Raw genomic sequence first — 27209 nt, 5'->3', positions numbered from 1 at the left:
AGTAGAGAATAATAAACATCTGGAAGAGAGGCTGAGGACCTGACCCAACTTGTTTGCATAGTGAAGGGAGTTGAAATTCCTGAATTTTTTCTTTGTTTTGTTTTGAAAGATCCATCTTTAAAATGAGTATGCTTCAGGCATGTCTATGCACAAACTTGCTGTTATTTAATTTATCATTTTAGTTATACTAGTGCAAAACTGTGTGGATACACAAATCTGTTTAAAACTAGTTATATCGGTTTAGCTTGCACCTGTAAATTGTAATTCAGATTTAAATCGCTTAAAGTATTGACACACAAAACTGCACCAATTTAACTAAATTTGTTTAAAATCCCACCAGTTAACTGTGTGTTTAGACCAGCAAAGTAGAAATCAATGTATTTTTATTAATAACAGGGCATTTTTACATAGATAAGTAACAATACACAGTGTGTTAATTCTTCTTCTTCTAGTGCTTGCTCGTGTCCATTCCATGATAGTTGTGTGCACGCTGCATGCACAGTTGCTAGAGATTTTTCCCTCAGTGGTATCTGTAGGACTGGCTCAGGTGCCCTCTGGAGCCGTGTGCATATGTGCCAGTATCAGGGGGGTCAACTGGCCTCACACTCTCTCAGTTCCTTCTTACTTCCCGACCATGATGATTGTGGGAATGGTGGTTCTTTCTCAGTGGTGGGACTTTCTCTGTTCATATTCAGTATAGTTTCCAGAGTTAGTATATATAGTAGTGTTAATGATTGTCCCTGTTGTCAAGGGACTTTTTGCCCCAGGGGTTGGGCATGCCCTGGGCTTCAAGCCGTGTGCCTCTTGTGGCAAGCTGATGCCAGTTAGTGACCCACACACTAGGTGTCTAAAGTGTTTGAGGGGAGTCTCACATTAAAGAGAAGTGCTAGATCTGCAGGGACTTCAAACCCATACCAGAAAGGACAGGGATATTGGGCTGAAAGCCATTCTTATGGAGGTGGCCATCAGACCAGTCTTGGAGCTGAGCCACTCCAAATTGGTACTAAGTACTTAGGCATCCATTTAGAGTGCTCCCCTGGCACCGTGTTCTTCCTGGCACTGTTCTCCATCTCCAGTGCCAAACAAGAAACATAAGAAACAGTGCATTGACAGAGGATGTTCTCCAGTGGTGAAGAGAGACAAGTGGGGAGGACTGGTGTAGTGAGACCCATGTCGGGCCAGTTGTCCTCCCCAGAGCCACTGATGGCACTGCAGACTCCTGCTAGAGCGCCGACTCTGGTATGGGACCACCACCAACTCCTGGGAGCAGCTGTGGGACCAGACATTTGCTGATCCCCTTGACACTGGAGGCCTTTTAGGTGGTGAAGGACCTACTGTCCCTCCTGATCTTGCTGACCCCTCAAGGACTTCCGCTGGCTAAGGTGATCGGGGTCAGAAGGGAACAAAGTCCGGCAAGCTCCATCCTGGTAGTGACCACGGTGGAACCATCCAGAGGCAAGTCCTCCATGCTAGTAATGCACCATCTTGATACTGGTCCCCCATCTCTTGGTACCAGAAGTGGTTACTGCACCATCATGGTCTCCAAGGGAAGAATCTTCTTCGGAGTCATGAGGGGAAATCCTTCATTCCATCGAAGACCTACCAGTACCCAGCCTCTGGGCCTCCACACTTTGATACTGGCCTTCCTGCCGTAGCCTGGCCACTGGGCCACTGGCCAATGCAGTGGCAGTATTGGAACCCTTGGGGGTTTCTCCCAGTACTGGGACCCCCTTCCCACCACTCATACTCAGTGGTATCAGGTAGGTGGGTTACTGCCTCTTCCCATCTGGCACTGGACTCCAACTTCTGCTGACGTCCAGGAGATGGTCACAATGGACATAGTGATAGCAGAGAAGAGGAGGGATTCCCTCTTCCATCATTGGTCTCCTCCTTCTGGATGAGGCAGTTGCAGGCCCTAGTACCCTGCTCCCTCAAGACAACTTCAGGGTCTACCAGGACCTCCTGAAAAGGGTCACTGCAAAGTTGGGTCTGGAGCTGCTGCCTCCTCCAGAGTGGCCTTACTTATAAACAAAGCAATGTTGGATCACGTTAAGACACTGGCAGACCCCTTCTTTTCTTCCTCAAAGAGGGCAGAGAAGAAATACTGTGTCCCAGCAAGCGGGTTTGACTACCTTTACTCGCATCCCCAGGGATCCTGGGTAGTGTGTGTGGCAAATGAGCGGGAGAGACAGGGACAGTTGAGTGCTACCCCAAAAATAAAGAAGTTAAAAGATTGGAACTTTTTGGATCGAAAGTTTATTTGACGGGCAGTCCCCAACTATGTATCTCCAGCCAGCTGGCTTTCCTGGGGGAGATAAGATTTTAATCTGTGGGACTTGCTGTGCAAATTTAAAGTCTCCCTCCCACAGGAATTGAGGCAGGAATTTGCGGGCATCTTAGGGATTACAAGACTGTGGCCAGGACCTCCCTTCAGGTGGCTCTAGACGCGGCCAACTCAGCAGCCAGGACCATAGCATCAGCAGTCACCATGAGGTGCTGTTCATGGCTTCAATCATCTGGCCTTCCTCATGAGGTTCAGCAGTCCATCCAGGACCTTCCCTTACTATTTTCTGAGCAGATGGACTTGAAGGACTTGAGGGCGACCCTTCGTTCCTTAGGCCTTTACATGCTGCCAGCCTCCAGGAAGCACATCAGACTCCAGCAGCCTCCCAGGTTTGTGGCACCTCCCAGGCAGGAGCCTTACAAAAGAAGGGGAAACGGTTACAAATGACAAAAACTGCTCTCTTCTACCTCAGTCTCCCAGTTGGGCTCTCATAGATATTTCAGTGGGGCCACACAAGCCTTTTGAAGGTACGCCTGAAGGTATTATATCAGTCTCAGCTCCGGATCCGGATTAATCACAGTTTTAATCGCTTTGTTAAACAATAGAATACCAATTGACATTTATTAAATATTTTGGATGTTTTTCTACATTTTCATATATATTGTATTCTGTGTTTGTAATTAAAATCAAAGTGTTTATTTTTATTACAAATATTTTCACTGTAAAATGATAAACAAAAGAAATAGTATTTTTCAGTTTGCCTCATACAAGTACTGTAGTGCAATCTCTTTATCGTGAAAGTGCAACTCTCAAATGTAGATTTTTTTTTTTTTGTTACATAACTGGACTAAAAAAAACAACAACCTGTAGGCTCTGAAGTTTTTACAAGTCCATTCAGTCCTACTTCTTGTTCAGCCAATAGCTAAGACAAACAAGTTTGTTTACATTTACAGGAGACAATGATGCCCTCTTGTTATTTACAGTGTCACCAGAAAGTGAGAACAGGCATTTGCATGGCACTTTTGTAGCTAGCATTGCAAGGTATTTACGTGCCAGATATGCTAAACATTCGTATGCCCCTTCATGCTTTGGCCACCATTCCAGAGGACATGCTTTCATGCAGATGATGCTTGTTAAAAAAATAATGTGTTAATTAAATTTGTGACTGAACTCCTTGGGGGAGAATTGTATGTCCTCTGTTCTGTTTTATCCACATTCTGCCATATATTTCATGTTATAGCAGTCTCGGATAATGACCCCAGCACATGTTGTTCATTTTAAGAACACTTTCACTGCAGATTTCACAAAACGCAAAGAAGGTACCAATGTGAGATTTCTAAATATAGCTATAGCACTAGCTAAGTTTTAAGAATCTGAAGTGCCTTCCAAAATCTGAGAGGGATGAGGTGTGGAGTATGCTTTCAGAAGTCTTAAAAGAGCAACACTCTGATGCGGAAACTACAAAACCCAACCACCAAAAAAGAAAATCAACCTCCTTCTGGTGGCATCTGACTCAGATAATGAAAATGAACATGCGTTAGTCTGCACTGCTTTGGATTGTTATCGAGCAGAACCCGTTATCAGCATGGATGCATGTCCCCTGGAGTAGTGGTTGAAGCATGAAGGGACATATGAATCTTTAGCGCATCTGGCATGTAAATATCTTGCGGCGTCGGCTACAACAGTGCCATGTGAACACATAGTCTCACTTTCAGGTGACATTGTAAACAACAGAGGGCAGCATTATCTCCTGAAATGTAGACACTTGTTTGTCTGAGTGATTGGCTGAACAAGAAGCAGGACTGAGCAGACAGGCTCTAAAATTTTACATTGTTTCATTTTTGAACGCAGGTTATTTTGTACATAATTCTACATTTGAAAGTTCAACTTTCATGATAAAGAGATTGCACTACAGTACTTGTATTAGGTGAATTGAAAAATACTATTTCTTTTGGGGTTTTTTATAGTGCAAATACTTGTGTCACAGAGTTTGGGGGAGACAAGGCCCTGCATCCCCGTCTTCCTGTGATTCACCATGACTCTCAGCCAGCCAGTAAAACAAGGTTTGTTTAGATGACAGGAACACAGTCCAAGACAGGTCTTGCAGATACAGACAACAGGACCCCTTCAGTTAGGTCCATCTTAGGGGGGCCCCAGGGAGGCCAGAGCCCTGTCTGGGCTACCCTCCATTTTCTCAGCCAGCTCCAAACTGAGACTCTCCAGCCCCTCCTCTGGCCTTTAGTTGGCAACTTTTTAAAGGAGGGGCCCAGGCCATTAGTTGCCAGGAGACAAAGTGTCGACCATTCTCTGTGCAGACAGTATCATAGGGGCCTTGTGGGCTCTGCAACAATCATACACCCTGATCCACCCCCTACCTAGATACCTAAGAAATGCATATGGGGAAACTGAGGCACCCACACAGTATTCAAAGAAAACATTAAGAACATTCCACTTTGTCACAAGTTGTAATAAAAAATAAATATAAAGTGAGCACTGTACACTATGTATTCTGTGTTGTAATTGAAATCAATGTATTTGAAAATGTAGAAAACATCCAAAATATTTAAATGGTATTCTATTATTGTTTAACAGTGAAATTAATCAAATTAATTTTTTTAATTGTGATTAATCATGGTTAATTTTTTAATTGCTTGACAGTCCTAATAAATAACACTTTCCTATTCACTTTCTCCATAGAATTCATGATTTTATAGACTTCTACCATGTCCTCCCTCAATGGTCTCCTTTATAAGATGGATAGTTCCAGTCTTTTTAATCTTATGGAAGCTGTTTCATTCCCCTGATAATTTTTGGACTTAACTATCTCGAGTAATTGTTTTGCTTGCAAATTTTGCCATTTCACTGTTCAGCCCCTTTTCCAGATCATTTATGAATATGTTGAACAGTACAGATCCTTAGGGGCAGGGCTGGCGCAACCCATTAGGCGACCTAGGCAGTTGCCTAGGGTGCTAACATTTGAGAGGTGGCAACTGGCGGCCGAATCTTTGGCCGCCCGTCATCATCAGCATTTCGGGGGCAGGACCTTCTGCTGCCTCTGTCGGGAGCGGTATTTCAGGGGCGGGATCTTCCGCCACGTAGGGCAGCAGAAAAGCTGATGGTGCTCCTGCTTAGGGGACCAAGGTATTTACCCCTCTCCATTGTGAAAACTGACCACTTACTCCTACTCTTCGTTTCCTGTCTTTTAACCAGTTACTGATCCATGAGAAGACCTTCCCTCTGATACCATGAATGCTTAGTTCACTTGATTAGTTTGCTTAAGAGCCTTTGGTAAAGAACCTTGTCAAAGGCTTTCTGAAAGTTGACTTTATCGACTGGATCACCCTTGTCCACATGCTTGTTGACACCCTCAAAGAATTCTAGTAGATTGCTTTTGTAAAGGGAAATCATACCTTACCAGTGTTGACTCTGCCCCAACGTATTGTGTTTATCTATGTGTCTGGTATTTCTGTTCTTTACTATAATTTCAACCACTTTGCTCGTACTGAAGTTAGGTTTACTGGCCTGTAATTGTCAGGATCGCCTCTGGAACCTTTTTTAAAAATTGAATTTATGTTAGCTATCCTCCAGTCATCATCTGGGGTATAGGCTGATTTAAGTGATAGGTTACATACCACAGTTTGGAGTTCGGCAATTTCACATTTGAGTTCCTTCAGAACTTTTGGGTGATACCATCTGGTCCTGGTGACTTATTACAGTTTAATTTATCAATTTGGTCCTAAACCATCTCTGACATCTCAATCTGTGAAAGTTCCTCAGATTTGTCACAGAAAAAGAATGGCTTGAATGTGGGGATCTCCCTCACAACTTCTGCAGTAAAAACTGATGCAAATAATTCATTTAGCTTGTCTGCAATGACCGTGTCTTCCTTGAGCGTTCCTTTAACATGTTTATTGTCCAGAGGCCTCACTGACTCCTTGTCAGGCTTCCTACTTCTGATGTACTTAATTTTTGTTTTTTTTTTTTTTTTGCTGTTCGTTTCTGTATCTTTTGTTAGATACTTTTCTAATTCTTTTTTGGCCTGCCTAATTATACATTTACACTTGATTTGCCAGAATTTATGCTCCTTTCTGTATTTTACTCATTAGTATTTGACTTCCAGTTTTTAAAGGATCTCTTCTTGCCTCTTAACAGTTTAGCCCTGATGGCACTTTTTTGTCGTCTTACAGTTTTTTTTTTTAAATTTGGGGTATACATTTAATTTGAGCCTCTATTATAGTATTTTTAAGTACATTAACTCCTCGCTTAACGTTGTAGTTATGTTCCTGAAAAATGCGACTTTAAGCAAAACAATGTTAAGCTAATCCAATTTCCCCATAAAAATTAATGTAAATGAGGGGAAAAAAATTTTCACCAGACAAACTACAGTGTGTGTGTGTGTGTGTGTGTGTGTGTGTGTGTATACAAACAATTTAATATTAAATTAAATTTAATAACAAACAATTTAATCCTGTACATAGCAATGTTGATTGTGAAGCTTGGTTGAAGTGGTGGAGTCAGAGGGTGCGATATTTCCCAGGGAATGCCTTGTTGCTAAATGATGAACTAGAACTTGGCTGAGCCCTCAAGGGTTAACACGTTGTTTATGTAGCCTCATACTCCACAAGGCAGCATGAATGGAGGGGGGAGACAGCATGGCAGACAGAGGCAGAGACACACACCCTGTGTGAGAGAGAGAGATGCGCATTGTCCCTTTAAATACGCTGACTCCACTCCAAGTAGATCAGGAAGTTGAGACAGCAGCTGCTGCCTGCAAGCTCCCTCCGTCCTGAGCCCTGTTCTTTGTCCCCCTGCTCTATGGAGATGGGGTAAGCGGGGAGCAGGAGAGGAGGGGAAGAGGACACCTGATATTTTCCCCCCTTTCCCCCGCCCCCACACATCAAGCAGGAGGCTCCTGGGAGTAGCTCCAAGGCAGAGGGCAGGAGCAGCACATAGCAGTGGGGTGAGGGACAGCTGAACTGCCGACAATTGATAGCCTGCTGGGTGGCTGCTGCACAGGGAACTGTGGGGAGCTGATGGGGAGGGGGGGGCTGCCGGTTGACCCTGGTTCCAAGCCCCCACCAGCTAGCTCCAACGGGCTGCTCTTTCTGCAAGCAGTGGACAAAGCAGGCAGCTGCCAAACAACTTTATAAGGGAGCATTGCACAACTTTAAATGAGCATTTTCTCTAATTGATCAGCAACGTAACAACAAAACAACGTTAACTGTGACGACTTTAAGTGAGGAGTTACTGTAGTCTCCATGCAGTTTGCAGGCATTTCACCCTTATGACTGTTCCTTTTAGTTTTTGTTTAACTAGCTTCCTCATTTTTGTGTAGTTCCCCTTTTTGAAGTTAAATGTTACTTTGGTATCGCTCCCCCCAAGGATGTTACATTTAATTACATTATGGTCACTATTACTAAGTGGTTCAGCTATATTCACCTCTTGGACAGATCCTATGCTCCACTTAGGACTAAATCAAAAATTGTCTCTCTTCTTGTAGATTTCAGGAAAAACTGCTCCAAAAGCAATCATTAATTGGTTGAGAAATTTTATCTCTGCATCCCTTTCTGAAATGACATATACCCAATCAATATGAGGGTAGTTGAAATTCCTCTTTATTATTGGGTTTTCTGCCTTTGTAATCTCTCTGATCTATCTGAGCATTTCACAGTCACTGTCACCAAGCTGGTCAGGTGGTCAGTAGCGTATTTCTGCTGCCATACTGTTGTTCCAGCATTGGACTTTCTGTCCATAGAGATCCTATGGTACAGTTTGATTCATTTAAGATTTTTACTTTATTTGACCCTATTCTTTCTTTCACATATAGTGCCACTCCCCCACCATGTGACCGTCTGTCATTCCTATGTATTTTGTACCCTGGTATTACTGTGTCCCATTGATTATCAGTGTCCTCAATTAAAGCCAGCCAGTCAAGTTCACCCATCTTAGTATTTAGACTTCTAGTGTCTCAATATAAAACAAGTAATTCATGCTGAATGTGCATGGTTGGTCCAGTGTGTGGAAAAATACATCACAAACAGGGCCAGATTCTTTCCCGACATATTCAATGCAATCCCATTTCATTTCGGGACCGGATTTGACCCATGGATTTTAATAACTTATTGTTATAGCAGGCATCACCAGCTGGCAGTGTTACAGTCTTCCAAGATTTTTTCCTTAACATGTGGGTGAATGTTTAGACTTGGAAGACATGCTGTATTATTGTTCGTTTTTGGGTTATGCAGGATTCTGTGTAGAAGCAGTGGTCCTTGGAGAGGGAGCTGTGTGAGCAGCATGAGAATTTGTTCTCTTCTTTGGTCTTTGATTAGAGTCTATTCTTGAGTCAGTTTCTTCCTGGGAACTGGGCACTGATGTTGGATTAAAATTCCAGAAGGAAGGGATTGCTCTGCATGCTGTTTGACCACCTTTGTTCCAGGACTGGTGTGTGTGTGTGTGTGTGTGTGTGTGTGTAAATAAAACAAGTTAAATTTAGAATCTGTCACTGCAGGTCAGCTTCTCAGTGGAGGAGAAATTAAAGCCCCCAATATAGGGATGACACTGGTGTCAGGACAGGTGTTTCAGAAAGGCAACAGTGAATGAAATTGCTTCAAAAAGAAATAAGTAACCATGAAACAAAATTCAAGGTTTATATAAACATCTCATACTTTCTTACAAAAACGTTTGTTAATTTGTTTCCAACATGTAAAAAAATAGCTATTAAAGAACATTACAGTTAAGAAAATTTAAGTGTGCAAAAGTTTGGAACTTCTCAGTTAAGATTGTTCCTGGATGTGAATCCTTGTTAGAGTAAATGATTTAATGTACTAATAAAATCTTTTAAAAATAATATGATATTAGCTTTTTTATGTTTGAGAACAAATAAAGAGAAAATGAAAAAAGTGAATATTGCAATGGCAGACCTAGTTTTCAGCATTTTTATAGATCTTCTTTACAATGGAAATATTTTAAATATTCATATGCAAACTATATTAATGTTTTAGACTATCTTTAAAAGTACATTAATGTACATTTACATTAACATAGATATTGCATTTTATTAATAACAGTGCACAGTGCTTTGCCTTTTCAGTGTCCTCTATCTAAGGATTTCAAAGCATGTGTTTGGTGCAGAATGGCTATAGAAAGGTGTTCATTGCAGTGTTATACACTGGTAACTACACCAGCAGAAGTAATAGAAAATGTGTTTGCTGTAGCTAGGTGTATGAGTGATTAGAGCAGAATCCTGTAGCATGCGTATCAGTAGATACATGAGCTGGGCTATTTTCTGGATGAACTAGCTTTAGCTGGAGGTGTTTTGCTTATTGTATGCTTTGTTTAGTTTAATGTGAGTTTCAGGAAGGATATGGAGGGGAAAGCAGCTGTGGACTAGATGGTGAAAAGCTTCTTCTGTACTTTTTTTGTTTTTCAAAGCAAGCCAAGACAGAGTCTGAAATTCTGATCCTACCAAAGAGGCAACAGACCCTGTCCAAATAGTAAAAGATCAGCATTAAAGCTGTGTTCATATAAAAGGTGTTTGTACAAAGTGGAAAAAAAATAACCCAACAATTTCACTGTTTGGGAAAGAGGCTGCACATTTCAATCCCATCACAAGGTAACTCTGTACACAGGCTATTCAAGCACAAACAGGAGTTAGCGCAGCCCTGAGGCCATGACCTGGAGTGTGTAAAACAGCTGTTTTGGCTATAAATAGACCCATGCGTCTTCTCATGTGAAGCATTTTTTGTGGCGCTTTCCATACAAATGAAGTGGAAATTGTCAGTTTAACTGTTGGTGTTTTAAGTTAGATGTACTAGGCAGTAACAGTATTTTCATTTGAATGCGTGAAAATCAGACTGTTACCAAGTTTCAGTCTTATTGTATTAGTATCATATAATAGTGATGCCATTCGTTTGGCAGTAGTAAAGTTTGTCAACCTTTCTGTTATAACCCCTAGAGCACAGGGGTTTATAACTAGGGTGGAAAACAAAATTACTCTGATCTATCTGAAAACATGTTCATACAGGAGTGATCATATTTTACTCAGGAGCATTTTGACTTACAAGTGTGTGCAAAGTATATTTGAGGTGTTTTTAGAGTGACTTTTAGTGTTGTGAATGGTGCCAGTTTGACCCACACAACAGATAGACTAGAGTAGCCGCTGTGTAAGTTTCACAATACTGCTTTGCCAATGTACCTCAGTCCTGACCCAGAATGAATAGTCTCTGAGTGGACAGTTCAGCCTCCATGTTCAATCGGTCCTTTGCCTTTTTGCAGGCTAATTAGTATCACTGCAGTTGTGGTTATATTTTTTGTAACGTAGACATTAGTCCGCTGGAAACACATTTCATATAATAGGCCACCCTGTCAGTAGTCAGACAAGCCATAGTTTGCTGTGGTACCAGTCCCCCAGCTTCCTAAACCCTACCTAATAGGTAAAATCAAGCATTTCACTACCCAAAGACAAACAAGAGACTTCCTGCAACCAGAGGGCTAAATCCTAGCCCAGGGGTCTGCAACCTTTCAGAAGCGATGTGCCGAGTCTTCATTTATTCACTCTAATTTAAGGTTTCGTGTACCAGTCAGACATTTGAACGTTTTTAGAAGGTCTCTTTTTCTATAAGTCTATAATATATAACTAAACTATTGTTGTATGTAAAGTAAGTAAGGTTTTTAAAATGTTTAAGATGCTTCATTTAAAATTAAATTAAAATGCGGAGCCCCCTGGACCGGTGGTCAGGACTCAGGCAGTGTGAGTGCCACTGAAAATCAGCTCACATGCCGCCTTCAGCGCACGTGCCATAGATTGGCTAGGACAGGAGTAGGCAGTGGTTCCATGAGAATAGGGAGGTATATCAACCTGGAAAAATTGTGATGAGATTTTTCAGTGCAGGCAGAAGTCACTCATCCACCCTTACTATTATAGTAGTGAAAAGCTAATATTTCACTCACTCGTTAAAACAAAAATTATTCAGTCTGGACAGGCTGGGCAAGTAGAATTTTGCAAGGATTTACTGCCATATAACCCAGCTCTACATTAGCCTCACTAATCCTGAACAGTTTGGGAGAAGTGTAGAGCAGCCGGAATCCCTCAGAGAAGAGTGTGCTCTCCTCCCAATACCAGCTCGGCCTGTCACTCACTCCTTATTCTCCATGCAGTGCCCCTGGGGTTACTACAGCAACTTTGTTAAACTGCCATGGCAGAGAAAGATAAGCAGCAGTCAGATCCCCCACACTAGTGGTCCTTTCCCTAGATAGTCTTGTTTCCTTTTATGGGCAGAGGCCATAGTTTGGATTTATGTCATCCCTTCTCGTGATTCCTTTTAAACCCTGATAATTTCTGACCCTTTCCTGGGTGACAGCTGGAGTAATTGGAGATTAAGGAGCACATGGCTCCTTTAAAGGAGGCTGTTACCCAGCTTTGGAGATTAGCCACCACTCCCCAGATCAGGAGCACTGGGCACATACAGCCTCTTGCTGAGAGGTGGGACAGAGTTGGAGCATTGCTAACCCCCCATCTTTCAAGGATCACGATGACATTGGCCTAAAAATCATAAAGGTTTTTTAAAAAATACAGTTTAGATTTTTTCATATTGACCGTCTGATTTTGAGACTTTAGAGTTCATAGGGGTCAAGTTTTCAAGCTTTGTTCCATGACTTTCCCCTGCCCCCATCAGAGCTGATAGCCTCACCTAATTACATGACTCTGGAAGCTGGGGCTTCAAGAAAAACACCAAATATCACGAGATTTGTGATAAAGTTACAAGACTTAACAGGGGAGTTACAGACTCAGCACCCCTCCTGCTCCAAAAGGGATAGATTGTGACAGCCACAGAGCAGCCCCAGGGTGAGTGAGGCCCCGTCTGGGACGGCTAGGCACACTATAGCCACAGAACAGGTCTGAGCCCCACACCAAGCAGGCAACAGGGCTAGGTTTTGGCAGTTTTAAATTAGGAACCCACAAGGATTTTATCAGTGTGGCTTTTAAGTTAAATTAGCCAAACACATGACTGAGTAGCCCACCAGAAGGCTGTCTACATTCTAGGAACTCTATTTAAAAGGAATGATTTCTATTTCCTAGCCAAATATTTAGTATTTTCCCCACTCTGAACCACCAATCCCCCCACCCCGACAAATCCCTCTTAGTCTTCTCTCTGTTACCAGTAAAAACAATGAGGAGTCCTCGTGACACCTTAGAGACTAATACATTTATTTAGGCATAAGCTTTGGTGGGCTGTCACCCACTTCATCAGATGTTATCATGTTATCATTGGCATTAACAAATGTGCCCATAATATATCTTTTCTGTAGTGGTATAACTGGGGAGAGGTGTCAACTAGCATAACCTGCTTCCTACACCAAGAGAGCAGCACAGGCCAAACTTCTCTAAGCACACTTATAATATGCTGGGGAATTTCCTAATTAGCCACAGCTGGGTCCAGTTAGAGTTCCTTCCAGGTCAGGTTCCCCTACGGTCCTTGTGCTTAGGGCATGTAGCTATGGTCCTTTCTCGTCCTCAGAGACAGGATATTGAATGCTCTCCCTGCTGTTCCCTATAGGGAATAAATATACCTTCAAACAGCGAGGCATGGATCCCCAAAGCAATTTAGGTGATGCAGCACTTAACTTGTAGGGGTCTAGGAATAACAATGGAATCCACAAAGCTTAGGTTCCCTGTCCAATATATGGAGAGAGGTGGGGTGGGGGGGTAGACTGAGAGCCACAAACTTAGCATGTTAGGAGGGGAGCTGTCTCAGCTAGCCAATGGGAGGTGCCAATGAGAGGTGTGTTTTGTGCATGCTAAGCCCACGCCTCTCATGGAATTAGGTGCTGAAATCCACGTGATTCACGGCTGGAACCCCTCTCCTGGAGTCAGGTGGCTTAGGCACCTAAGCTGTTTCTTGGGAGATGGAGTTAGGTGCTTGCTTAACTCCACACATGATGGCTGGGAGAGAGGCCTCGCTGCTAGCTTGTAGCTCAGTGGTTCGGGGCCTCACTCAGAAAATAGGTCTAATCCCCCAGTTCAATTCCTCCCTCTACGTGCTGAGAATAGGGACTTTCCACTGGAGTGTTGAGTGACTCTCATACTGTCTATGGCCCAATTAAGATTTAATTATTCAGTTAAAATGAAAAAACTTCAGCAAAAGAGATTGAGATCATTCAGGCTGTTCAGCTGTTGGAGCACCCACCTGAGAAGTAGAAAGCTCTAGCTGAAATCCCTTCTCACCTGCTAGAGGTGGTAAAAGAACTGGGGGCTCCCACATTTGGGGCAGGTGCCCTAGCCACTGGGCTGTGAGGGAGCACCTGCCCCTTTCCCACAATGTCTGTTTTGTGTGAAGTTGGGGGTGCTCAGAAGCTGTACACTGGATGGGGGCCTGTGGGAAAGATAGGTGGAGGAACACCTATCTTCCCCTGGTTTGTGGATTGCAGTAGGGCTTAGGTGTGAGGTGGGCGTCTGGATGCCTAAAGAGAAACAGCAGAGGAAGAAATATAGGTAGCTGGTAAACTTTTATAGCAGAAATATATGGTATGTCTACACTGAAATTAAACACCTGTGGCTGGCCTGTGTTAACTGACTCAGGGTCTCCAGGCTTGGGCTACAGGGCTGCAAAATTGCAGTGTAGACATTCAGACTTGGGCTGATGTTTGAGCTCTGGGACCTGCAAGGTGGGAGGGTCTCAAAACCCAGGCTCCAGCCTGAGCCCTAATGCCTACACCACAGTTTTACAGCTCCACAGCCCGAGCCCTGTGAGCTCAAGTCAGCTGATCTGGGCCACCTGCAGGTGTTTAATTGCAATGCAGACACCTACAGGATTTTTGTGGATCACAGTAGTGCCTAAAAATGGAACTTAGGTGCCTGCATCTGGAGTTTAAGAACCTAAGTACCTTTGCAGATCTGGGCCCTAGTAATATATAGAATCTTAGAAGTGAAATAAGTCCTGTTACAGAGGGTAGTAGGCATCTGCCTGCAGTTATGGAAATCTGCCAAGCACTTTCTAGAATCTGTAGGGGGTTATCTAGAAACCAGCGTAGAGAAGGTTTCTAGACACAAAAACAACCAAACAAAAAATCATCAAGGGAATCCATATTCAGTAAATACTTAAATGAGAGCAATTATTGTAGGATTTAGTGTAATTATAAGGCAAATTAGATAGAGGGAAATTTTTCTAAGAGTCCCTTAAACCGTCAGTAGTGGCCATATGTTTTTCTTATCATTGTAAAAATATCCTACCTTTTCTCTTTAACTATACTGACCCAAGTGAGTAGCTGCCACATTCTTGGGTTTCGAGTCTATAAATATATACGTGCTGAAACTGATATATTACTCTCAGTGAGAGCACTCTAATAATGTCAGTCCTTACCCATACGCAAAGTACGCAGCTGTGTAGGGCACCAGGAAACTTGGGGCACCACATTTCCTGGTGCCCTACGCAGCTGCATGCTGCTCCAGCCCCTGCCCCGCCTCTTCCCCAGTCCTCCCACCCCACCCCTGCCCTGCCCCAGCCCCACCTCTTCCTGCCCTGCTCCACCCCAGCCCCATTCCCACTGCCCTCTTCCCCAAAGCCACTGCCCTACTCTGCCCCAGTCCCACCTCTTCCCACCCCTGAGGACTGCAGCAGGGCCGGGCCTGTACGCATCGGCGGCAGGAAGTGCAGGGACACGACCCCAGCCATGCCACCGGTGAGTGCTGGGGGGTGGTTCCTCCCTGCCCCCCAAGCCAGTCTCCCTCCCTCCGCTGAGGCCTGCCCCCCCAGGGGGGTGTTGCGTAGGGCCCCAGAATAGCTAAGGGTGACTTTGATCTCAACAGTTTATAAACTACAGAAACATTGGCTAAGTTCATTGAAATAAATGATACTGCACCCACTTACTCCAGCAGTGTATTTGGCTCATCATTTTTGATCAGTAATCTTCCTGACAGATGGTCTGTTGTGAGTGTCTTCAGCAGGAATAGATGTTGAAGCAATCTTTCCTTACAGCATTTTAAAATGATATTTTAGTTTGTCCTGTAAGTGGTTTTTTATATATTTTGTTCTCCCAGCAGAGTGTCAATGGATTTTGGCATTTAAATCTTGTCTATTTCAGTTTGTGATATTGTACAGGCCAGGAAGGTCAAGGATTTAAGCAAAACATTTTAATAATCCATTTTAGCAAAGCCTGTGGAAAAGATACTAATGCTTCTAAAGGCATATCCAGTCTTTTCACTTCATTCCTAGAAGCAGCAGGGTCTATTGTTTAACTTATATTATGGTAGTGCCTAGAGGCCTCAGCTGGCTTGGGCCTTCATTTTACTAGGCACAATACATACACATAATAAATGACAGCTCCTGCCCCCAAAGAACTAACTAAAATATCTAGTGATTAGAACAGACACTTTGGAATTCTAGATTCTTGTGCCTTAATCTGCAGTTGAGTTGCTGTGTGATGTTCAGCAAATTACTTAGGCCCAGATACACAAAGGTACATAGGTGCCTAAATTCCAATTTTAGGCACCACTGTAATTCACAAACCCCTTGCTCGACCGCCACCTATTCCTGTAGGAACCTAAATTCACTTGGAGCCAAAATGCCCACTGTAAAAATTTCCTAGCCATCTAAGTTTTTCCAGGCGTGCACATGTTGCTGCCTTACTCCAAACATCTGGAAGCTCATCTCCCTTCTAAGTCTCCAAGCAATCCACAAACCAGGGGAGGATGGATGCTCCTGCGCCTACCGTATCCTTGGGGCCCAATACAGTAGGTGTACTTGGAGGCACCTCTCAGGAGCAACACTGCGATCCACAAAGCCTGAGTTTGGCCTAGGCTCCCTAGCCAGTGCATGTGTTGAGAGAGGTGCCTAAGAATGCGACCCATAAAAGCTAACATGCTAGGTTGGGAGCCAATGACAAGGATGTGCGCTAAGTCCCTCCCCTCTCTCAGAGATAGGCACCTAAGTTCAGGCTGCAGAGAGGTGCCTGTCTCTGCTAGCAATCCACAAATGGAATCTAGTCAACTGGAGCCAGGTGACTTTGGCGCCCAAGCTGCTTCTTGCGGGAATGAGTTTGGTGCATGCCTTACTCTTCACAAAATGGCTGGAGGAGGAGGTGGTGCCCACCTTGTAACTTTTTTAACTTGAAGACTAGAGCAAGCGCGTGGGGTGTGGAAGACCCAGCTCCAGTTCCCCTCTCTCTACCAGAGGCACACAAAGGATTTGAATAGGCGTCTCCCACTTCTCAGGAGAGTGCTCTGAACTCTGATTCTGTGGTTTGTACATGTTTTTGTTGTGCAAAAATCAAGAGACAACATCCACCCTAAAAGCCCTATATTGCATAAACTTTAGGACTCCCTGAAAAGCCCATCATTGTCAACCTTAAGGTAAAGGAGCTACTACAAAGTGACAGGTGACATTGCCTTCCCCTCAACCACTGAGTGCACTTGTGATTTTAACTACTCCATCTCCAGATCTGGGTCAGTTGTGTGCTAGTAATAGCATTTACCTCATGAATAGGGCCATACCAAATTCAAGGCCATGAAAAATGCGTCATGGACCATGAAATCTGGTCTTTTGTGTGCTTTTACCCTATACCGTGGTCAGCAACCTTTGGCACACGGCTTGCCAGGGTAAGCACCCTGGCAGGCCGGGCCAGTTTGTTTACCTGCCGCATCCACAGGTTCGGCCGATCATGGCTCCCACTGGCTGCAGTTCACTGCTTTGGGCCAATGGGGGCGGCGGGAAGCCATGGCCAGCACATCCCTTACCCGCATTGCTTCCCGCTGCCCCCATTGGCCTGGGATGGTGAACCGTGGCCAGTGGGAGCCACGATTGGCCAAACCTGCGGACACGGCAGGTAAACAAACTGGCCCGGCCCTGGCGAGCCGCATGCCAAAGGTTACCGACCTCTGCCCTATACTATACAGATTTCACAGGGGAGACCAACGTTACTCAAATTGGGGGTCCTGACCCAAAAGGGAGTTGTGGGTCAGTTGCAAGGTTATTTTCAGGGGGTCGCGGTATTGCCACTCTTACTTCTGTGCTGACTTCAGAGCTGGGTGTCTGGAGAGTGGTGATGGTTGTCTGGGCACCCAGCTCTGAAGACAATGTCCCACCAGCAGTGCAGAAGTAAGGGTAGCAATACCATACTATGCCACACTTACTTCTGTGCTGCTGCCTTCAGAGCTGAGTGGCTGGAGAGTGGTGCCTGCAGACTGAGGGCCCAGCTCTGCATGCAGCAGTGCAGAAGTAAGGCTAGCAATGCCATATACCATGACATCCTTACTTCTGCACTGCACCTCTGCCTTCAGAGCTGGGACCCTGGCCAGCAGCCACCGCTCTCCATCTCAACGGCGCAAAAGTAAGGGTAGCAGTACCGCGAGCCCCTCTACAATAACCGTGTGAACTCCCTGCAACTCCCTTTCGGGTCAAGACCCCTACAATTACAACACTGTGAAATTTCAGATTTAAATAGCTGAAATCATGAAATTTATTATTTTTTAAAATCCTGACTGTGAAATTGACCAAAATGGCTTGTGAATTTGGTAGGGCCCTACTCATTAATACTAAGCCTGTTATTTTTAATGGGGATATTGCTTGTAATTCCTTGTGCATCACAATTATTGTGTGGGATTTGAAAAGTGCATCAGTGACTGAAAATCCCACTGAAATATTGTAAAATATGTTTTCCAACAACAAAGCTGACACAGATCTTTGTTTTCAGCTATTGCTCCTCATCATTTCCTATGGGCACGGAGTTTTGCTAGCAGAGCAGAGTGTATGAAAAGTCAAGCTATGAAAACCACCTCAATGCAAGATGGCGCTTACCAGGTATATATTTTTTTTCTTGGCAGTGATTTGCAGCAGGTCTTAAAAATCCACATGCTCATGGTGAATAGGAGGCTTTCTTGGGTAAATCCGATCAATTTCTGTGGAAAGTAAATTTTCATTTGAAAAAATGGGTCCGTCTCCCCCACACTTGTCTTACACTGACTACCAGTGGCCTTATTTCTGATTTAAAATAGCATAAACAAGAGGTGAATCAGGCCTCGCATTTCTAACCATTATAAACATGAACTGCATGTAAACTGATGCAGTGCTGTCTTCCTGAGTCTGCAAACGTACAGTTCAAGTGCAGTGTTTCTGCTGTTGCTCAGAGCTTTCCCAAGATGTAGCACAATAAAAGCTAACCACTCTGGTCAGTTGTCTGTTGCTATTCAGAATCATGTGGGCAGTTGTGAAAGTGGCAAGAATTAAAGTTAACTTCACCCTAATGCTGCTTGAGAACACTAGCTCCATTGCCTACTTTGGCTCATTCACTGAGAGGGATTACTCAAACAAAGATATAGTTAGAATAGTGGAGACCCCATCCAACCAATGATTTATCTGACATCTAGTAGCTAGAGACTGATATGAAAGAGCCACTAAAAAGAGGCCAGAGACAGCATCTTGATAGAAATTCCAGCATCCTCCTCTTGCCTGGCAGCTGTGGGGAGATTGGTCTCTTACCACAGTATTACGCCTGGCCAATTCCCACCCATTCATCCTTTGTACAGGCCAGTAGCTAGCAAGTGTAATTTTCGGACTAGCAGGTGTCTGGCAATATTTCCAAGCCCTTTAGGTGAGAATATGGGTGGATGCATGGAGAAGTGTGAGGGTGAGGAAGAGTAGGGGGATGAGATGGGCTACCATAAGAGAAGTAAGGTATTTAGAGCACAGGCGCTGATTTTTATTTTTCCTGGTGAGTGCCCCACCCCAAGGCCCTTGCTCCGCCTCTTCCCCCAAGGCCCTGTCCTCGCTCCGCCTCTTCCCACTCTGACTCCCAGGCCCGGCCCTCGCTTCACCTCCTCCTCCTCCCTCTCTGCCCCCGAGGCCCTGCCCTTGCTCCACGTCCTCCTGCCCCTGCTCCGGCCTCTCCTGAGGCCTCTCCGTCACCCCATCTCCTCCTACCCCCCACTCCACCTTCTCCCTGATGCCGCCCACCTGCTTGCTGCTCTCCTCCCTCCCCCGAGCGCCTCCTGCCAGCTGATTGGCACTGAGCACCCCCCTGTTTTTTCCACATGAGTGCTTAAGCCCCAGAGCACTCATAGAATCAGCACCTATGATTTAGATGGTGTCTGGAGAAATGGGAGGAAAAAGGGAGAGAGAGACAGAACACAGTATAGAGACAGCTAGAGAGGAATAAGGGGAGAGAAGGAAAAGAAGAAGCAGACACTGAAAACAACTACTTGGGGGGAAAAGAGACACCATGACCTAATAGAGAGGGGAAAGAAAAAGTGGAAGGAAGTCAGGTGAGTGTAACAAAAGCAAGAGCTGCTGGTGAACCAAGCTGATTGAACAGCCTTCACACATGTTCATTTTCTCTAGTATCCGTCAAATAACTTATTCAACAAATAGCTTTTTCTGATATGCAATCAGCCATACCCATAAATAACATTTAATTTTTTTCAGTGCATTATCTTGTTTGACAATATATTACAGTTAACTGTAGTTCACACTAAACAGCATACAAATGTGCCTTTAAATTGCAGGAAGTGTGTTCTAATTGAGGGTGGGGTTGAGGGAAGGATGGCGCATCAGTAATATTTTTCACCCAGGTTAAAGGCTTAGACAAGGGGTCGGCAACCTCTGGCGGGCCAGGCCAGTTTGTTTACCTACCGCATCCACAGGTTCAGCCCATTGTGGCTCACATTGGCTGTGGTTTGCCGCTCTGGGCCAATGGGGACGGCAGGACGCCGTGGCCAGCACATCCCTTGCCCGCGCTGTTTCCACCGCCCCCATTGGCCTGGAACGGTGTATCACGGCCAGTGGGAGCCGCTTTTGGCCGAACCTGCGGACACGGCAGGTAAACAAACTGGCCCGGCCCGCCAGGGTGCTTACCCTGGCAAGCCGCGTGCCAGACTTTTCCGACCCCTGGCTTAGACCTTGGATGTCAATTTAAATTTCTCAAACTCTAATTTAGAATAATTGAAAAACATTGATGCAATGCAGTTCTATTGTTGTATTAATTTAATTATGTTGATAAGAGTGACCGTAACAACATATACAGCTTTTATTTTTGTACATAAACGATTTAGCTGAATCTTATTTCAAAACTGTGAAGGGTGTGTGTGAAACTTTCTGAACGTAGCCTCCTGATGAATTAGAACATTTTTCTAATGTCAGTCAGTCTCTGAAATGTGGCCTGTATGTAAGAGTTACTCTTGACATGAAGTGGGTCAGATTTTTGTTTTTCAGTTCAGAACTCAAAGTGCCTTATGAAACATCTTTTACTAACTTTATTAGTAGCAGATCTTACCTATAGAAAATTCATATAAACTGGTTCAATAAAACAGGTTTGTTTGTATTAATATGGTGAAAGGCTTTGTTGAGCTTTTGCTGTTTCTATTTTAATTGAAGGCACTTTTTGCTCAGAAGAATCCCAGGAAAAAAAGTGGATTATTTGAGACTACAAGTGCAAGGAAGGTAAAGCCAAAGCATTTGCTACTAGACCAGTTACAACTGCATTCAAGCTGAACATGTTTTCTCTACTTGCTGGTGCTTAAAACTTTGGGCCTTGTTTTTACCTTTTACTTGCACTGGATTTACTTGAATGTAATGCTGTTGACTTCAGTGAAGTTATTCCTGAATTATATTAGTGCAAATGTTAGCAGAATCAGCCCTGTAGGGTTAAAACCAAGTTGAAGGTGGTGGAAAACAACACAGGTTAAGTAAGTGTGTGTAAAAATTCTTTTGACACTTTTATTTGTCTTATGTGGCTCTTCTTCTTTCATCTTGGATGCCTAGTATTTCCGTAATTATCTGCACTTTAAGAACAATAAAAGTTTTTTCCCCATACTGTTTTTTATTCCTTTGATCTATTGATCTGGAAAGGGCTATAAGGCTCACTGTTTCTGCCGTTTTTGTTGTGCTATTTTGGCTAAGATTGGAATCTTTGTCAGCTAATTATTTCACTCCCTTTTCTAAGTCCTGTTTATACCTCTCAGAGGGACACTGTCAGCTTGAAAAGTATCTCACTTCTGTCTGAAAACTTTTTACCTATTATTATTTTAGTTAGCACCAAAGGTGGTTATAGCAAAATAAGATCTTTCTTCCAGCTTGATTACTTTGTGCATTTGACAGCACTTGGTGTACACTCTTTTTCACTATTTCCTTGTCTGGCTAGTCAGGTTCTGCTGTTTGTGTGGGTTTTTCATACAGCATCAGGGGAAAGAAAAGAGGTAAGAAAATATGATTTTTTTAAGATCACAGAATTATCAACGGGCTCAGGGGCAGGTGTAGTTCGGTAACTGAAATGACTGTACATTGAATTCATTTTTCTAAATGGACTGGATTTCAGATAGACAGTATTACTTTAAAATTACTAAGAGGGTCTGGTTCTCCAGAGCTCTGCACTGTGAACAGTCATTTACACCTGTGTAAAGTGACTATAAAACAATAACAAATCAGAATGGTAGCAGTTTACACCCACAATAAAGCAGCTATAAGGACATCCACAAGGAATATCCAGGCGCCTTTGGTGCCTGAAGCATGTTGGGTGCAGATTGAGATGAGGTGGTCATGACTCCAGCTGTTCTTAGGTGGCACAGCCCCTGTAGGGGCCATTGCAGTTGCAGTGCAAGTTAGGGCAACCCTTAAGGCTGCTCTGAACTGCGCTTGACTTGATTTAACCCCCAACAACCCCAGAATAGGGAAGGTGCATTGGCTTCCCCCAGACTGAGCACTAGCACAGGGATGAATTGGAGCTAATGCTTCAGGATCTACGGATGAAAGCACTGTATAAGAGTTAGATGTCATTATTATGGCTATGAATGGGTGTAAATGATTACACAAGGTGCAAAGTAATTGAGAATCAGGCCATAATTTTTAAAATTTGGAATACAACTGTAAGTAGAGAGTCTGCAAATGAGAATTTCAACCTGGTGAGTAGATTATCTATCAGTGTATTGTGGAATTCAGTGCCAGTACTATATAAATAAAAAATCTAGGGAAGAATTCTGTACCTGCCAAATCCTGCATTTCTTAGTCATTCCTTACTACAGCGAAATTCCCATTAACTTAATGGTAGGCAGAATGGTTCAGTGGTCAGAGCCCTAGCTGGTGAACCAGGAGAGGTGGAGTGGTATTTCCAAAAGCGCTTAAATGATTTATGATTACAAGTCACTTGGGAATTTCTGAAATTTCTGTAACTTGGTTTTATTCTTAGTCCAGGTATAGGGTGACCAGATAGCAAGTGTGAAAAATCAGGATGGGGATGGGGGGTAATAATCATTTATGTAAGACAAAGCCCCAAATATGGGGACTGTCCCTATAAAATCGGGACGTCTGGTTACCCTATCTAGTTACTAACTTGGTGTGTAAATTTGAGCATGTCACTCAGCTTCTCAGTGCGTCAGTTTCTTTTATTTGTAAAATGAGAATAATAATGCTTACTTCGCTTAATAAAATACTTTGAGATTTATGAATGCTAAAGGCTTCACATTGTGGTAGTAACCTCCTTAAGAATATCTTCATAATTCAGTACTTAGATATCTTATTTATTGTTCTGTGCCTACAAATGGAGATTGGAGAAGAATGCAACAAAAAAATTAACCATGAGTTAACAATGCTTTTATGATATCTTGAAACAATCATGCTGTTTTGTTTCTTTAGATATAGTACAGTTGACTTAACTATTATTTTTTGAGAAAGTAATACAATTAAAAATGGGTCCCACAGCTGCAGACTTCCTTTCCTCCTATTCACTTCAGTCTCAGTACCCCCTCCAGAACTATGTACAAAAGCTGCAAGGATCATGTATCAAACCTAGATGTTTCCAGAGACATCCGGGGGCAGAAAATCAACCTACCTCAGGTGGAGAAGCCATCGGAGAAAATTTCAGCACCTATCCAGTCTATTACTGCTGTGGATAAACGTAAAGTAACAGCAGACCACAGCCGATACCTAAGGGCTCGCTCAAACACTGTAGTAGTGCCTTTTCGTAGTACTAAAGAGATTAAACTGGAAAACAAATCCAGGTTAGATTTGCCATCTTCAAAGATAGCATCAGAAGGACTGTCAGCTGAGACACACAAAGTTCCAGAGTGTCCAAATTGCAAAAAGGAAAGGAGGATCCAAAATGAGTATGACAAGTTCATTTTGCAGTCAAAGAGGGACAAGGAGGCCTTGCAGAAGACGATTGTGAAGCTAGAAGCTGAGCTGAAAAGATATGAAGAGCATCATAAACCAGCTCAAGGACAAGAGAGTGAAGTAACCTGCTCTGTGGTAAGTCAAAGATACCTGCCTTTTAATATGACTTCAGAGGAGTGTGCTTCTGTTAATCCCTGTGCTGCATATCAGTGTGCATATGTGGATCAGAGGGCATTGCAAAGAAGGAGGGAACTTTAAACAGAACCAACACTATTCATTTCCAGATGGAATCCTTCATCTTTTCTAATTATGTCTGGTTGCTATCTACTTTTTTTGCTGTAATCAGACATGAGGTGACGTGGCTGAAACCCAAGTAATGGAGATGTGTGGATTTAAAAAAAAAAAGAATATAACTCACCCCCTACTCCCCACAATTTTCACTCTTGGTGGCATTAGTGTTAATGACATGTTAGAGGTAATGACGTGACATGGTATGGCACGTTTATTATACAGCATTTTAAGTGCCCCAAATTAATAATGAATATTTTGCTGAGGCCTTTGGATACTCATTGAAGGGAGCCCTGTTGTGATTAAACAATGACTGAAGAGTAAATGTTCATGTTTGGTTTTTAGACGGTAAAAGAACTCTGCAAGCCAACCTGATCGTTGGTGTATTCCATCATGTCTATATTGTACTGCAAAATCCACTGAACACCTATAGATTCACCCTTACAGAATGTTCCTCGAGAACTTAGAGAAAAAGTCTAAATTCAGTGAGGTACTGAACCTAAACCTAAGCATTTGAGTTCTCCCATTGAAGTCACATGCTTAAAAGTTAGATATGTGCTTCAGTACCTTGAGGAACGGGCCTAAACCAACAGGCTACTTTAGAACTGTAATAGGGTTATTATTTTAAGATCTGTAGAATGAATAGAGAATTCTATCCTTTCTTAGGTTTTTTGAACCACCCTATAGACTTTTACAGCAGGGACAGAATTCTTTATTGAACTCTACAGTATGTTTCAATTTCTATAGGAAGGCTATCATTTTCTGTTTAAAAATAAATAGGATAGAGTATATTCCATAAGGGATTTTTATAGTGGGTTTTCCCCTAAAGCTTTTTTTTGCATATTTTTAATTCCTAGGCTCTAATCTTGCTAACAGCTATTCACCTGCTTAACGTTACACAAGTTGTCCTGTTGAAGTCAGTGCAACTACTCCCATGTGTAAAGTCAAGCATGTAACTGTAAGATCAGGATCTAAGTGTCTCCTCCTCAGTAAATGACTGGTTAGCAGCTCTCTGCCTTATGTAGGTTTATATTTTCTCTCTGAATTGACTTGTTTGTCCTGGGTGTGACCAACCACTGCACAAGTTATGCTGGTGTGCAACAGCCAGAATCCATGAAAACAATAGCAACTTGGAATTATAAGTATTAGCAAGATCCTCTTTTTTGTCATATGAAAACAAGAAACATAATGTGCATGGCCTCTATAAAATGTGCATTGACTCTTGCACCAACTTAATTTTTCCTTTTATTAAATCAGGAAGAACAGCAGCACTTGAGAGGGGAAGTTTCTCTTGATGGTTTGGAAGGAATGTGTAAAAATGAACTAGCATATATGAGAAGCAGATCAGATATGAACAAACTGGAAGAGGAGAGCAAAGGGAAGCAGCAACAAATGGTAAAAGTCAGTTTCACTTTTTGTTTTTGCTGTTTTTCCTGCAAAGTACTTCTGAGGTCTCAAGAATTGGGAGTATCTTTACAAAGCACTTTTTAAAAAGATCACACTGAGTAGCAGAACTGCTTGAGAGAGGAAAAACACAGACATCCCAATGGGTCAAGTTTTAAATATCAACTAGAAACTGAATCAGTAGAGAAAGAACTTAGCGAAGCCTGCAGAATCCAGTTTCATCAAGCATATTAGCTGTACCGGGCTGTCTCCAAGAACAAGACTTGTTGTAGTCTAGGAAGGATAAACATTCTTATAAATCAGACTTTTCTTTCCATATGTGTTTTCTCCTTCCCTCCTTACCTGCATTGAAGACAGCCTGAAATATGGTTGAATCTACTAAATTAGAGAAAAGTTGCAAAGTTGTATCTACCTGCTGCCATACACTTGAAATTTCATGAATTAACTTGTCTTGCCGGTTTGTCAGCATACAGTGTGACAATTTTTCATCCATGATTGCACCTGCAGTCTGGAAATAGTCTGATTTACTATTAGTTTTAGTGCAGAAGAGATAAGAGATTCATTTAAATCTGAAGGAGAACACAGCTAGACTTGTACAAATGAAGGACTTGACCTGAAGTATCAGAAATATAACATGGAAAATATCCTATTAGATAATGTTGCTTTTTCTTTGGATTGAAAATGGTGGGTACTGACAGTGTTAATTTTATTTACTTTATATTTATAAATGTTATTTACAAATTTAAATATTCCCTGCAACATTATGCTTATTTAGCTTTTTCACAAGCTCACAAAGTGTAAATACAGGACCCAACCTTAATTGATTTTGGTAGGAATATAAAGCACTAAGCACAGCTTAGCAGTGGCTGGCATGACATGGGAGAGGGGAAATCAAAGGAGCTTTGTACACCCTTGCTGCTGGATACTTATCAGTCAAATCCTGTGCAAATATCTCCAACATCCTGATCCTGCAAAGACTTGCACATGTGCATATCTTACACTATACATTGTACTGCTAAAGCAATGGAACTACTCACAGTGCATGAAGGTGTAAGTCTTTGCAGGATTGGGGCCCAAACTGGCACACCAAAACAAAAAAAAATAAACTAAATTTAGCAATTGTAGAACCAATCTTCTCTAAGCATTATGTAACTGGTTCTTTTTGCAAAAATAAATAAATAACTGCAGAGTCAAATAGCATTATGGTAACTATAGTGGAACCTCAGAGTTACGAACACCAGAGTTATGAACTGACCGGTCAACCACAAACCTCATTTGGAACCTGAAGTATACAATCAGGCATCAGCAGAGACAAAAAACCAAATGCAGTACAGTACTGTTTTAAATGTAAACTACTAAAAAAATAAAGTGGAAGTTTAAAAATATATATTTGATAAAGTAAGGAAAGTGTTTTTGTGCTTGTTTCATTTAAATAAAGATGGTTAAAAGCAGCATTTTTCTTCTGCATAGTAAAGTTTCAAAGCTGCATTAAGTCAATGCTCAATTGTAAACTATTGAAAGAATAATCATAATGTTTTTTTCAGAGTAATGAACATTTCAGAGTTCCAAACAACCTCCATTCCCGAGGTGTTCATAACTCTGAGATTCTACTGTAAGTAACAGAGTCCTTTCACATCCTTCTGCTTTCAGACTGTCTTCTTTCTAATAGTTGGGGAATAGTTCTTAAAAGATCCAACCCTTTCATTAGAAACCACTATTAATCATGCAAGAAACAGTTTTTACTCCCCCATTCAGGAATCTTTGCTTTGCATCCCTGAATATCTGCTTCAAACATTCAAAATCTGGGAAGATAAAATTCCCCATCTAGGATGAAGTTTTCCTTGAATAGGGTTGGTTCCAAAACTTGCTCTTGTTCTCATTTTCTTATCTTATTTTCTTTGAATTGTTCAGTATTAATGATTTATGTTACTTATTGGTCAATGAATTCCTGGAGAACTTGTTTAGTTGTATTTTTAAAACCTGTTTGGGAGCAAACGATAGGCACTCTCTGTGTGTGTAAATTGAAAGTATTTTAAAAATAAGTGTTTTAATAGTTATATGGTTTATTCGTTACCTTATTATATAAGACCTGCTTGCCATCCAGTGCCTTTTTCGAATTCACTCATTTACATTTGTTTTTT

At 42.5% G+C, this 27209-nt stretch overlaps 1 protein-coding gene across 1 annotated transcript in view; it reads left to right on the top strand.

Moving 5' to 3' along the window:
- The window catches only part of LOC127050317 (myosin-11-like), an 86805-nt gene that overhangs the window by 25859 nt on the left and 33737 nt on the right, over positions 1-27209 (top strand). The window contains exons 2-5 of the mRNA XM_050952163.1: positions 17972-18078; positions 20647-20712; positions 22966-23511; positions 24922-25065. Coding sequence (XP_050808120.1) covers positions 18028-18078; positions 20647-20712; positions 22966-23511; positions 24922-25065 — 807 coding nt within the window. The 5' untranslated portion in view covers positions 17972-18027. The remainder of the gene's footprint in view (positions 1-17971; positions 18079-20646; positions 20713-22965; positions 23512-24921; positions 25066-27209) is intronic.

This window comes from Gopherus flavomarginatus, chromosome 4 (assembly GCF_025201925.1).
Source record: "Gopherus flavomarginatus isolate rGopFla2 chromosome 4, rGopFla2.mat.asm, whole genome shotgun sequence".
NCBI classification, from domain to species: domain Eukaryota; kingdom Metazoa; phylum Chordata; order Testudines; family Testudinidae; genus Gopherus; species Gopherus flavomarginatus.
This window is presented reverse-complemented; position numbering and strand designations above follow the sequence as displayed.